Source organism: Vigna radiata, chromosome 7 (genome assembly GCF_000741045.1).
Source record: "Vigna radiata var. radiata cultivar VC1973A chromosome 7, Vradiata_ver6, whole genome shotgun sequence".
In the NCBI taxonomy this organism is placed as follows: domain Eukaryota; kingdom Viridiplantae; phylum Streptophyta; class Magnoliopsida; order Fabales; family Fabaceae; genus Vigna; species Vigna radiata.
This window is the reverse complement of record NC_028357.1, coordinates 9,163,182-9,177,426: the sequence shown is the minus strand read 5'-3', so window position 1 is coordinate 9,177,426 and position 14,245 is coordinate 9,163,182. Positions and strand designations below refer to the sequence as shown.

General features: G+C 34.8%; 1 protein-coding gene across 1 annotated transcript; it reads left to right on the top strand.

The window, feature by feature from the left end:
- Positions 1 to 807: 807 nt before the first annotated feature.
- On the top strand, positions 808 to 13,809 carry LOC106769007 (exocyst complex component EXO84C). Its single transcript, XM_014654442.2, has 7 exons — positions 808 to 996; positions 1,145 to 1,239; positions 2,412 to 3,456; positions 4,864 to 5,388; positions 5,706 to 5,894; positions 13,064 to 13,200; positions 13,298 to 13,809. Exons 1-7 carry the CDS (start codon positions 901 to 903, stop codon positions 13,539 to 13,541), a joined length of 2,331 nt encoding a protein of 776 aa, XP_014509928.1. The 5' UTR covers positions 808 to 900; the 3' UTR covers positions 13,542 to 13,809.
- Positions 13,810 to 14,245: the final 436 nt, after the last annotated feature.

Genomic DNA, 14,245 nt, shown 5'->3' with positions numbered 1-14,245 from the left:
AACTTTAGAAATTTGTGGATTTAGTCCTTTTAACCAAATTTTACTAAATTTATTTGACATTTCAAACGTATTTCATGATAACATTTGAGTTGTTTGTTTAACACAATTTTTCTTCAATATTAATTGTGAAATGCATTTGAAACCTCAAATAAACTTAACAAAATTATGTTAAAGGGACTAAATTCATGCAGTTTTAAAGATAAGGGACTAAATTACTCTAAAGTTTAAAAAATGGACTAATTTCAATTTTTATTAAAAGTTAAGGGACCAAAAACATATTTAACCCTAAAATATATCACTTTGAAGTATTTTTATCAAAATTTTCTGGGATGTTAAATTAATTTATAATTTAGTAAATAACGTCTTTCCACAAATTAACTAATTTTTTCAAAAAAAACTTTGTATCCCTAAACAAATTTTTAAAATTGTTTTAAATATTTTTAGAATTTAAATTAACTCTAAAAAGAAAGAAAGTGATACGAGATTTTAAAAGGATTAAAATAAGAAAAATGTTTCAATAACCAAAACCGAAATTTACTACTGGTAAAAAAAGTAGGTTTATTGAAATTGAAGTAAAAAAAAGATCATTTCATAAAGATTAAAATGCTTAAATTAATTAGTTAATTTACTTTTTGAGATGCTAACAATTTACAAATCAAATAATGATAAAGAAAATTAAATTTAAATTATATATAAAAAACAAACTTGTTAAAACAAACTTGTCTTAAATTTAAGATTAAAAACATATTCTGAACGTAAAATAAAATAAAAAATACTAAAATTTTCTATTCAAAGAGACAGCATCACTTTTCAATTTCCATAATTTTTGTTGTACGAACGCCCCTTGTCTTAGGTGAAGATCGAGCAAAAGGGGGAACTGTGTCTGTGTGAGACAGAAAGATGGAGAGTAGCGAGGAAGAAGATGACTTCCCTTCCATCGAGAGCATCATCCCCCAATCAAAGGTTGACTCTCTATACCAGTCCCACACCGAAAAGGTTCGCTTTCTCTTCATTTCAGAATCAACAAACAATGCATACTCTAACTTTCTACTTGTTCACTTGCATTTATGTTCTGCGCGTGTGCGTGTTTCTTTCTTTTTTTTTTTTTTTGGATTGAGGTGAACCCATTTTGTCTATTTTTCAGGGGATCAGGAAGCTTTGCTGCGAGCTTCTAGATTTGAAGGATGCTGTGGAGAACTTGTGCGGCAATATGCACTCCAAGTTCTTGGCTTTTTTGAGGTAACCTATGTCACTACGCAGCTGGCATTAATGTATTTTTGTAACACCAATAGCTTGAAGTTACCCAGCAATGAATTTCAAGAACTTTTTATATATTTTTGTACATTTTGTCTATATTTTCTGTTAAAAGTTTAAGTAGCAGCACACATACACGTGGGCAATTTTAACTAAATGAGGTATTGTGTTGGTCATTATCCATGAACTTTATGTGCTAACCAATGTGTTTTTCCTTTTCATTTCTTCAATGAATATGAAATGTTTTGAGGTATATTTGCTTGTTGATTCTGCTGTGGAAACGGTAGCTAGTGATCTTATTTCCTTGATTGCTAATTTCTTTTCAAGAATTCGTCTGCTAATTTTCAAATTGGAATAGTAAGAATGGGGAAACTTGTTAATTAGATCTGCAGCTTTAGATAAACGGGAAAAATGGTTGACATCTCAATAGGAATAAGATGGGAGTAAAAAATTCATAGGTGCTTTAGTGAAGTTGTATTGAAAGTTGACTCATGAATTTCTAATCTCCATTTCCATCCCTATACCGTATGGTCCTAAAAGAGTTCATTTTCTTGAGCGATAATTGATAATTATGGGTGGCAGTCTGGTTTATTTTTCTTTTTCTTTACTGTATTATTCTCTAGATATGGTGACACTTGTCAATATCCTATTGAATGAACAAAATAACCAGTTTGGTGCACCATTCCTGTTGCAAATCATAGCTTGTTGTTAGAGGATTCTATGGTATGGAAGCAGTAGTGGAAGATGAGGAACAAGCTGGTATTGTTTCATTTATTTATTTGTGATGGGAAAAAGCTCAAGCTGTTTAAATTTTGCCCTGTAAGTTGGTTATACTTTTAGTAGGTCCAACACGCCCTGATACACAATTATTTTGCGCTTGAACATTAAATGTGAACAAAGCACTAGCACTTTGTGCTGAAATTTGATTTAATTGGGGGAATACAGGTAAAAAATGTTGAACACTTAACTGTGGTTGAAAGACAAAGCTTCCCAAGCTTAGGCTGTTAGTGGAAAGCCTATCAATGGTTCCTAGTTTAATGTTTCTAACAAGTATGAAACATGGGTACTAAAACAACAGACTTTTTTAACTATTTCAATTGCTTTCCTCAACTATATCATATGCATATACAATGTGATGTGTGCTCTTAATATTGTAGAATATCTGAAGAGGCCGTGGAAGTCAAGCATGAATTGATTGAGCTGCAAAAGCATATCTCAGCACAAGGTATTCTTGTTCAGGATTTGATGACAGGTGTGTGCAGTGAATTGGAAGAGTGGAATCAGTCGAGCAATGATGTTACTGTAATTCAACAGGAACATGAACTGCCTGAATTACTTGAGCCATTACCAAATGAGCGTAATGACCAGAAAATATTATTCTTGGAAAACATAGATGTACTTGTGGCTGAGCACAAGTTTGAAGAAGCATTGGAAGCATTAGAAGCTGAAGAAAAAAATTCTGGTGAGTTGAAAGGCTCAGGAAATAACTCTTCAGATGATGTTTCCTCATATAAGTCTGCTTTGTCAGAAAGAAAAGCAATGCTTGAACAACTGTTAGTTGGAATTGCTGAACAGCCGTCTATTAGTTTCCCTGAGCTGAAGAAAGCCTTAAATGGTTTAATAAAACTTGGAAAAGGTCCTCGTGCACATCAAACAATGCTGAAATTTTATAAGTCTCACCTCCAGAAGAGAATTGAGGCTTTTCTTCCCTCAAGTTCTCTCTGTCCTGAAACATTTCCTTCCACGTTATCTAAGATTGTGTTTTCTGTAATATCACTGACAATAAAGCAATCTGCTTTGATTTTTGGAGATAATCCTGTTTACACCAACAGAATTGTTCAGTGGGCAGAGTGGGAAATTGAATATTTTGTTCGAGTTGTGAAAGAGAATGCTCCCTTATCTGAGACTGTCTCTGCCTTACGTGCTGCATGCATTTGCACTCAGGCTAGTCTGAACTATTGCTCAATTTTGGAGTCACAAGGATTGAAAATGTCTAAATTACTGCTGGTGCTTCTCCGTCCTTCTGTTGAAGAAGTTTTAGAATCAAATTTTAGACGTGCTAGAAGAGTAGTTCTTGACATTGCTGAATCTGCTGAATGTTGCTCATTGTCACCACTGTTTGTATCTTCACTTTCTTCAATTGCCACTTCATCTAGTAGTATGCTTGTTGAGAGTGGAATGCGATTTATGCACATAGTCGAAGTAAGTAGCTTTGTCATATGATATGTCCTACACATTCTTGTATGATGGGATCATGTTTTTGGCTAGATAAGAATTTGTTTATATGAAAAGCATTTGCTTTAATTTTTCTTCCTTTCCTTTTGCATTTTATTCTTAGCTGTTATTAAAACATTTATGCTCTGGATATATGAAACATGCTGCTGACCATCATCTCAGTAAAATAAAATGAAAAATATGCAATAGATTTGTCTGTTTGATAAGAAACTATTGATTAAGGTCCTCATGACAAATTTCAGGTTTTAGGCCTTTAGTAAATGTTCCTTGGGGGAGAAGTAATTCGTGGCAAAAGTGTTTGTGTTAGTAACAACAATATTCTTAGAAGTTGGGTTTGGACCAACTCTATAAAACCAGCTTATGAGGTGACCAATTCCCCTCACCCCTCCATCATTACCTTTAGGATTGGATGTTTCAAGCATGAACTTTGCAAGATTGGTATTTGTAGGTGGTTCAATAATGACCAGATAATAGGTGTGCTGGTATTTCCAAAAGTAATTGTTAGAATAGACTTTAGTTTGGGGATAATTCAGCCCGACAAATTTGGCCTGTGAGGTGAAGATTATCCCCAATTGTGTTCACTACATTGGCCATATCACTGGTAGATGTGTGATCTCCAACATATTCAACTTTTGGTTGACTATGTTTTGTAGAGTTATTTAAAAGTAATATTTCTTCAGCCACATTTTCCCTAAGCTACAAATTTTTTTACCTAGAATTCTCTTGATAAGTTTCCATTTTGTTAATTAAAGAAATATTATTATAAAAGGAAGGGGTTAGTGGCTTAGTGCCAGTAACAGGTGGGACATGTGGACAACAGAAGATAAAAGAAAAGTTTGAATGCAAAAGCTGTCAAAAACTCAAATTCCTCTACATCTTCGATAAGTTCTTTTAATGAAGCAATGATAAAAGCCTCTAAAGGAAGCCATATAGGAGATCTCATAACATAACAGTGGTTGAGAGTAATTATATGCCAAAAACTCTGGAATAGTGTTCTGCTCCAATCAAATAGTCTAAAAATCTGCAAAATTAGCGCATCAGAATGAAGTTTTACCTTGATCATTGTAAACGTCCTATTGATAACCACAATCTTATGTCCTAACAAGAAGCTTGACCTTAGGAGAGACTTTGTGTATTTGAAAGGTTCAATAATGAGTAGTGTGGATAGTGTGGTATCCTCCTGAAATTGATAATCAGTGTTGATGGTCATAGTGTTATTGCTCCACCCTTGTTTGATTCTTCATTCGTTTTGTTTATATCTCATTATGCATGTTTAAGAGATTGTCTTCACATGATTGCAAATGAGCAACCTTGCTAGGAATTTTGCTTTGTTTTTCAATAACATAAATAGTGTACTTTTGGAACAAATTTCAGGAGATATTGGAACAGTTAACGCCATTGGCTAGGTTGCACTTTGGGGGAAATGTACTTAATAGAATCTCACAACTGTTTGATAAATACATGGATGCTCTTATTAGAGCATTACCCGGTCCTTCTGATGATGACAATCTTCCAGAACTAAAAGAGGCCGTGCTTTTCAGAGCTGAGACTGACTCTGAACAACTTGCAATATTGGGAATAGCATTTACGATATTGGATGAACTGTTACCAAATGCTGTGTTATCAAGGTGGATGCTGCAAAGTGAAGGCAAAGAAACAAATAGTGGATCAACAGAGAATCTAACCTTCAATACAAATGCTAGTGTAGAATTGAAGGAGTGGAGGAAGCATCTTCAACATTCTTTTGACAAACTTCGGGATCACTTCTGTCGGCAATATATTTTGACTTTCATCTACTCGAGAGAGGGGAAAACTCGGTTGAATGCACATATTTACTTGGGTGATAACAGAGAGGATAATTTCTGGGATTCTGAACCGCTTCCTTCGCTTCCATTTCAGGTCATTATTCTTATTTTTCTGCCTTTTCTGTTACCCATGTTTTTGCCATTAATTTCTTTGTTTGATCATTCCTTTGCGTTTTCATGTTTATTTTTTGCAATGTTAGCTATTGATTGCATGTTTGTTCAATCATTATTAGAAATTGATTTCCTCAATGAAGCTGTGGCAGTTATTTGTTCACTAATTCCTTGCATTATGCCATTTTACTGAGGTGTGTGGCTGGGCATCTGTTGGTCTGTGTATATATATTTATTTATACGTATCTATTGAGTTCTGGTGTTTTGTTATAGTGCTGACAAGTATGGCTCTCTTTGCAGGCATTATTTGCAAAGCTGCAGCAATTAGCAATTGTGGCTGGGGATGTATTAATTGGGAAAGACAAGATACATAAAATTTTGCTTGCTAGGTTAACAGAGACTGTTGTGATGTGGTTGTCGGATGAGCAGGAGTTTTGGGGCGTGTTAGAGGATATTTCAGCTCCTCTACAGCCACTTGGTTTGCAGCAGGTACTTGTTTATATATTATACTCGATAATAGAAAATGAGAAAAAAAAAGCCTTTAAGAAATTCTTCTATCCCTCAGCTCATGCATGTGTGTTTGTGTATATATAGAAGTTCTTATTTAGAAGATTAGAGATACAAAGAAGTTAATATGAAAACAAAGGTTGTTCCTAGATGAAAGACAAATACAATAGCAAGCAAATTTTTATCAAATATGTGTAGACAAGTTAACCTATTTTTACAAGGTAGCCTATTATCACAACTCTAACACTCTCCCTGAAATTGGATTCCAAGTTTGGAACATACAAATTGAAATTGAGTTCCTCTAAAGGAATTAGTCATAATATTTGCAATTTGATAATTCGAGCTGACAGATTGTGTATAAATTTCTTGGACAACAACTTCTCTTGAACAAAATGGCCATATGTGTTAACCTATTTTTACAAGGTAGCCTATTATCACAACTCTAACACTCTCCGTGAAATTGGATTGTATTGCATGTACCAACTTTGGAACATACAAATTGAAATTGATTTCCTCTCAAGGAATTAGTCATAATATTTGCAAGTTGATAATTCGAGCTGACAAATTATGTATAAATTTCTTGGACAACAACTTTTCTTGAACAAAATGGCCATAGATCTTGAACATGAATTTTACAAAATTCCATCTTTTGGAGGAATTTTATCCAAAAAATTTCACAAGTGAGTGATGTTATTACTCTACTCAACTTCAACACTAGATCACACAACCACATTTTTTTCTTGCCTTTCCAAGAAGTAATATTGCCTCTCATGAAAACACAATGTCTAGTAGTGCAATGCTTGTGTATAGAAGATCTTGCTCAATCAATATCACAATAACCAAGTATTTGAACATTCCCGTTATCTTCATATAACAATTCTTGTCTTGGAGCCTTTTTCTTGTATCCAAGAATGCAAATGACAGTATTCCAATGATCAAGATGAGGAGCCTAAATGAGTTGACTAATCACTCCAATTACAAAGGATAAGTCAGTAATTATTGAAATTTTGTGACTCAAACATGTGGTTGAAAGAGTCAAAGCTGTTAAATAAAAATATATTCCTATCCTATTTCTTAGGAGGATTTTATGCATTATTTAATTAATTAGTTTAGCATATATTTCTCAAAGTTGGTTACAAATTATGTAGTATAAATATTTATTGCTTATGCTCAATAAAATATATCAATTTCCCTTTCATTCTTTTGTCTCTTATACGTTAAAACCCAACAATTGGTATCAAGAGCATAAAAGATCTTACGGGATCTGTGATATAACCCATAAACACCTACAACCACAAAATAGCCACTACACATACAATGGAATCTCAAACATCGTTTACTACTGTTTCTATACCTATATTTGATGGTCAAATCAAATGTGGGCTGTCAAAATGGAAGCATATCTAGATGCTAACGATGTATGAGAAGAGGTAGAACAAGACTACGAAGTGGCTCCCTTGCCAGATAATCCCACGATTGCTCAAATGAAAAATCACAAAGAAAGCAAGCTTCGAAGGTCCAAAGCCAAATCAATTTTGTTCACAGCTGTATCTTCAGTCATTTTCAACAGAATAATGACGTTGAAAACGACACATGAAATTTGGAAGTTTTTGAAGGAAGAGTATGAAGGCAGTGAGAGAGACAAAGGAATGCAAGCTTTGAATCTGGTTCGAGAACTTGAGATGCAAAGGATGAAAGATTCAGAGACAATCAAAGATTATGCGGACAAGCTTCTCGACATTGTAAAGAAAATACGTCTTCTAGGCATTGAGATTCCTGATTCTCGAATTGTTCAAAAAATACTTGTAACAATTCCAGAAAGATATGAAGCCACATTGACTTCGTTGGAGAACTCAAAAGATCTTTCTACTATTACCTTGGCAGAACTTTTGACTACACTTCAGACTCCAGAACAAAGAAGACTCATGAGAGAAGAAGTTCATATTGAAGGGGCTTTGGCAACTAAATTGCTGAAAAAAAAGGTCAGGAAGTTTCAACCACAAAAATGATAACAAATCCTCTAATGTTTTGCCATCATATCCTTTTTGTAAGAAAAATAATCATCCACATATGAAGTGTTGGTGGAGGCCAGATGTGAAATGCGATAAATGTGGACAATTAGGGCATGTGGAGAAAATATGCTAGTCATTAAAAAAACAAGAGAATGTACAAGCTGTTGTTGAAGAGGGTGAAGAAAAAGAACTTTTTGTTGTTTCTTGCTTTGCTATTGCAAGATCAACAAAAAGTTGGCTAATTGATAGTGGTTGCACGAACCACATGACTTATGATCAAGAATTATTCAAAGATCTTGATGCAATCTGCAACAAAATGTCAGAATGGGAAACAGAGCAAAAATAGCAGTGAAGGGCAAAGGAACCATCGCGATCAAAGGTTGCAAAGGTTTGAAATTAATTACTGATGTTCTATATGTTCCTGAAATTGATCAAAACTTGTTGAGTGTTGGCCAACTTCTAGAGAAAGGCTATAAAGTTCTATTTGAAGATAAAACCTGCATGATTAAAGATTCAAAAAATAAAAGAATTATTCAGAGTTCAAATGAAAGGCAAGAGCTTTGCTTTGAATTTGATTGATGAAGAACAATTTGTTGTGCACAAGGTTGAAGATAATATGCAGGTACAAGGACTGCATAGATTGGAAGAGAAATCACTTGTATGCGCAGCTTTGCATTATGAAAAACAAACAAGGTTACCTTTTCCAAAAGACAAATCTTGGAGAGCAACAAACAAGCTGCAGTTAGTACATACAAATGTTGGAAGACCTAAAAGAACCCTATCTTTGAATGGCAAGAAAGTAAAGCTAGTGGATGTTAAAGTTGGTGAAAGTCAAATTAAACCAGAAAAATTAGAGGAAGAAAAACATCCTAAGACAACTCTTCCCGAAACAAAAGCTGAAAATGCGGAGCAACAAGGCAATACTGAAAAGGTGAAAGACATTGACAACTCAGAGTTAGACGCAGTTCTTGAAAAGATAAAGAAATCAGAAGTGATTGAGACTTCCAAAAGTGGAGGAACTTTAGATGATACTCTCAAGCAAGGTTGTCAAACTCGTGAGTTAACTCGTTAACTCGGACGAGTTTGCATTCTTAGTTCTGGCTTCCGAGTTAACTCGGAAGCAAACTCGGTTTTCAAACAAACTCGGTGAAATCGGTTCTAAACTCGGTGGGAATGGTTAGAATCGTGATTTTGTAGCAATTTTGCGAGTATGAAATAAGAAGAAACGAAGAAAGAGGAAATCGTTATGGGTTTAGGGCACCGTCACGTTTCGCTGCCGTGGTCGCACCTTGTTAGCTCGGCTTCGTGTTCGCCGTTCACCGTTCACATGGTTCCTACTCGTCGTTCACTTGGTTCGTGGTCACGTTCCGTTTGCCTGGTTCGTGCTTGCTGTCGTGCTCAACGATATTGCTCCTATCTCGCCGCTCTGTGTGTGGAGTGAAGCTTTTCTATTTTAATGTTACAACTCGTTAGGGTTTTAATCCCTTATACTGCGTTTCAATCTTTTAGAGTTTATGTTTTTTATTTTAGCATGTAGATATTTAATATTAAAATATTTAATATTAAAGTAAAACTAACTGTTCATTATTATTCTGATCATTGGGCCTCCTTTTAGTATACCAAACTTTTGGGCCAATATTAACTTCAACAACTTGTTTTTTTAACTGACGTGTCAATTATATTCAATTAAAATTATGACAAAATAATAATAATATTACAGAAAAATATTTAAATATATATAATATGATAAACTAATAATTATAATAATACTATAAAAATATAAAAGCATTATTTATAAATTATAATATTAAATTATTCTATTATTTATAGATATTTTAAAATATTTTTACATAAAGTAAACTCTTACGAGTTTACGATTCGAGTTTACTATCTGAGTTTACGAAACTTCCACGAGTTTACGTAAACTCTCGATTTTGAAAAAACTTAGAGTATGCTGACTTTGAGTCAAACATGTGACTATTGGAATTTTGTGACTCAAACAACATGTGGTTGAAAGAGTCAAAGCTATTAAATAAAAATATATTCCTATCCTATTTCTTAGGAGGATTTTATGTATTATTTAATTAATTAGTTTAGCATATATTTCTCAAAGTTGGTTACAAATTATGTAGTATAAATATTTACTGCATATGCTCAATAAAATATATCAGTTTCACTTTCATTCTTTTGTCTCTTATACGTTAAAACCCAACAGGAATAGTGTGATAAATAAGTTTCCCAACTAACCTTTTGTATCTTCTAGCTTTGAGAAAGATTCACCTTGTACTATTAATTTTGTTTTGTATCAATAGGACTATCCATAGGTTTACTATAAATATACTTGTTTCTTTTAGTATATTTAAGATATATTTCCTTGGAGAAATTAGAGTAATTTCTAGTATGGTCAAGTTCTTCTTGTGCAATTTTAGGGATAATAGTAGAGGACACAAAGGAGTCAAGATAAAAAGGAAGGAGATAGTCAATGATAGCATAGAAAAAAATTGTGAATAGGATTAGGATTAAGGGTAGAGCAAGTACCTTTTTGAAGAGTGATGGGTTAGTTGGGATCTTCATCATCGTATGCCATTGTACTCATAGATGGTGGTGAAGGGCTTATAGAAGAGGACTGGCCATGGAACACTAAATCAATCTATTGGGTTTTGTGGTGGTGAATGAGCAATTCTGGTGAACATGGAGGAGGTGAGGAGCTTCGAGGAGTGTTTTGATTTGGAGTGTCATGAGCTGGATTCAACTAATTGGGTCAGGTAAGATTTGTAGGATAGAACTAGCATCAACAAGGGAAGAAGGGAAGAAAGGAGTTTGTTAAAAACAGGTTACACTCAAAACATTTTGTAGTTTTTAGTTTCTGGACAATAACATTGATGCCCCTTTTGGAAACAAGAATATTCCAAGCAAACACATTTTGATAGCTCATGCACGTAGCTTGTCCAACCTTGGGGACATATCATGGACAAAACTACACAATCAAATACACGAGTAGAGAGTTGAATTAAAGGGTCATCTAGAAATTAGAAAGTATTGGGAATGTGATTTTCAAGGAAGAAAGATGACATTCAGTTTTTGAGGAGCATGCAATAAGAATAGTATCACCCTAATGATGAATTGGGACATTAACACAAGCAATAAGGTTCAAGTAGTTTCAACTCAATGTTTATTTTTTCTTTCTATTTTGACATTTTTGCTGGGATGTAGGAGGATATGTGAACTGATGTTAAATGCCATTTCAGCTTAAAATAATAGAAAAAGAAAATATTCCTTGATAATTTGGCCAAACTGAACATTAATTCCATTAAGCAGATACACAAAGATTGACAACAGTTTAGATTGATCTTCCGGTAAATAAACCCAAGTACAGTGAGATTATTCATCAATAAATGTAACAAAAAATGAGGTGGTCCAACTTGTAGAATTGAGGACGTATGCTATCACTGAGGACACCTTGTAGAACTCATCCAACTTCTTAATTCCTTCAACCTCCGAGAACATCTTCACTGAGGACACCTTGTAGAACTCATCCAACTTCTTAATTCCTTCCAATGAATCAACCTCCGAGAACATCTTCAACTCTTCCACTGCTAATTGGGCCTTGTTGAGAAGTGGGGACTTCCAACTGGCCTCAACAATAAAGCAAGTCATGTGATTTTGTTTAAGAGATGCCAATTTATGGGCACAGTCATAAAGGTAATGAATATAATTTGTAAAAATAGCCTTTTTCCAAAAAGAGTTGTAAATTTTGAATGCAGAGTTCCCAATATATTATGTTCCACAGATTGTCACAACAAAGACAAAGCTGAAAATCCATCTTCCGTTGTTCTGCGTTTTCTGATGGTATCTTACTACCATCTTTTTCCAAGTGATAATGAAAACCTTGACTAGAAACCAAAGCTCAACAAATGTAGACCAGGTTACCATTAAGTTCTTCTGAAGTAATTGAAGGAATCCTAGACAAAGAGGTGGTAGTTCCTGAAGACATTTGAAGATGTTAGAAGGCTAAACAGCAACTACTAGTGGCTGGAAGAAAAAGGAGAAATTGAAAAGTGCAAGAGCTGCTCCTTATGGATTGAGAAGACTAGTGGTGGAAAACAAAAAGGACAAGGAAGGCTGGCAAACACTATACAAGCCTCACAATGCTGCACTGGTGAGCAGAGGGCAGCGTGTGGCTGTCACTCGCCTAGTTGAAGCATGCAAAGAAGCTGTGCATGACAATGTTTCAATCTTCATGGTTAGCTGGGTTTGCTGTCTCTTGGTGAATCATGCCAGATCTGATGTTTGCTGAAGAGAAAGATGGTGGCTGCAGGCAAGGGTGCACCCTGGGTTGGCTGTCGCTTGTTGAGATGAGAAAGACCAAGTGTTTGTCAGCAGAAAATAGTGGTGGTGAGAGACAGTAATTTCACCGGGAGGTGACAGTATTTTCACTGGACAATGGTATACTAAACACGATGAATCTGCTTTGACACTAATTTGAAAATGAAAAATGAGAAAAAAAAACTTAGATTGAACTAACCCTCAGCTCATTCATGTGTGTGTATAGGAGTTCTTACACAAGATTAAAGATACAAAGAAGTTAATCTCAAAACAAAGGCTATGCCAAGTTGACAGACATATGCAATAGAAAATAGCATTTTATCAGAGATGCCTAGTTCACAACTTAACATTTTTTAACATTTATAAATACTTCTGTGCCCATATTCTATCATCCAAAATTCTAAATGCAACCTGAGTTTTAAATTTTTCTTGCTGCTAAAAATGCATTTGTGGACATTGAACAATCAAGATGAAAGTGAGGCATTAGGTCTTAAGCTTTATGAAGCACAGTCTTGATGCATCATTTTTTAGAATTCGTTGTTAAATTCACATTTCCTCGCAAATAGATAGCATATTTGTTTTATTTTTTGTTTGTCCGACAAAAGTTGTGATGGTTATGATGGGAGTCACAGATTGCATCTCAATAGTATGCATCAACTACAGGTGAAGATACAAAGCATCATGCAACTATTTCCCTCGTCCCAGTAGATAAATTGTTTTTAGTATTATTCTCTTTCATTTTAGTTTGCTAACACTCTTGTAAATAGGGTTTCTTCTCTGCACTCCTCACCCATAACTATGTTTTTGTGACAGTTAATTCTTGATATGCACTTTACTGTTGAAATTGCACGCTATGCGGGGTATCCATCTCGCCACATCCATCAGATAGCATCAGCTATCACTGCTCGTGCCATCCGGACCTTCTCTGCTAGGGGGATAAACCCTCAAAGGTACTCTTCATTTTTTCCTTTACCTACCATTCCTTGTCCTCATCTGTATTGTGTTCTTGAATTTTAACACCGATCATTTTTCATGATAAATTATTAGTGCACTTCCCGAGGATGAATGGTTTGTGGAAACTGCAAAGTCAGCAATACACAAGTTCCTGCTTGGGGCATCAGGATCGGAGGCATCAGACACTGATGAAGATCATATCATTGTTCATGATGAAGTTGTCTCTGATTCTGATACTGTTTCATCCCTATCTTCTACGGATTCAACCGAGTCTTTTGCTTCTGCTAGCATGGCCGAACTTGACAGCCCCTCCAATTTGTCTGATCCAGATAATTGATTTTTTTTTTTCTAGACTATTATTTAAAATAGAGTAGGTTTGTATTTTGAGAAAGGTGATGGCGTATGAAGTGTTTAGCATCAAATGTGTTGTAGGACATGTTCATAAACCTTGCTTAGGGGATATAGCCAAATGCCTTGGATTTAAGTTAAGACGACTTGAGTTGGAGACTAATCGTGATTCATATCACTGTATATTTTGAAGCATGGGTTTATATTCCCATTTTTTTTGTTAGTTGATAATTTTTAGTAAACCATATTTTGATGTCTCTTTCTTTTTGCATTTTCGTTTTTTCTTAACACCTGTTTGTTTTTTTATATATTCTAGATCAACAATCTGCTACTTATCTGTTCTGTGCCAGTCAACCAATTGCTTCATTCATTCTCGAGCTCTTAACTGGAATTTGATTAATTTCATCATCTCTTCTCTTTTACTCAAGAAACTTCTCAACCAAACTCCACCTTAGACTCCCCCTATAGGTAAGGAAGGTTGATGCGAGATGGTTGGCCGTGCATGATTTCATGAAGGGTTGCATTAGTAGTTGTATGATATGTGGTGTTATGCCACCATTCGACCATTCCCGTCGCGAATCTACATACTTGCATCTAAGATAGGTTTTAAAGCACCTATTCACCACTTTTGACTGGCTGTTTTGTTTTGTTTGAGGGTGATAACTTTGTTAAAGCTGTTTTTAAACTCCTTGG

What these genes read in the sequence shown, in the direction of transcription:
- LOC106769007 (XM_014654442.2), top strand. Translation starts at nt 901, where the DNA reads ATGGAGAGTAGCGAGGAAGAAGATGACTTCCCTTCCATCGAGAGCATC. An exon ending in ACCAGTCCCACACCGAAAAG is followed by an intron (nt 997 to 1,144) that starts GTTCGCTTTCTC and finishes TCTATTTTTCAG; the next exon opens with GGGATCAGGAAGCTTTGCTG. An exon ending in AGGGGGATAAACCCTCAAAG is followed by an intron (nt 13,201 to 13,297) that starts GTACTCTTCATT and finishes ATAAATTATTAG; the next exon opens with TGCACTTCCCGAGGATGAAT.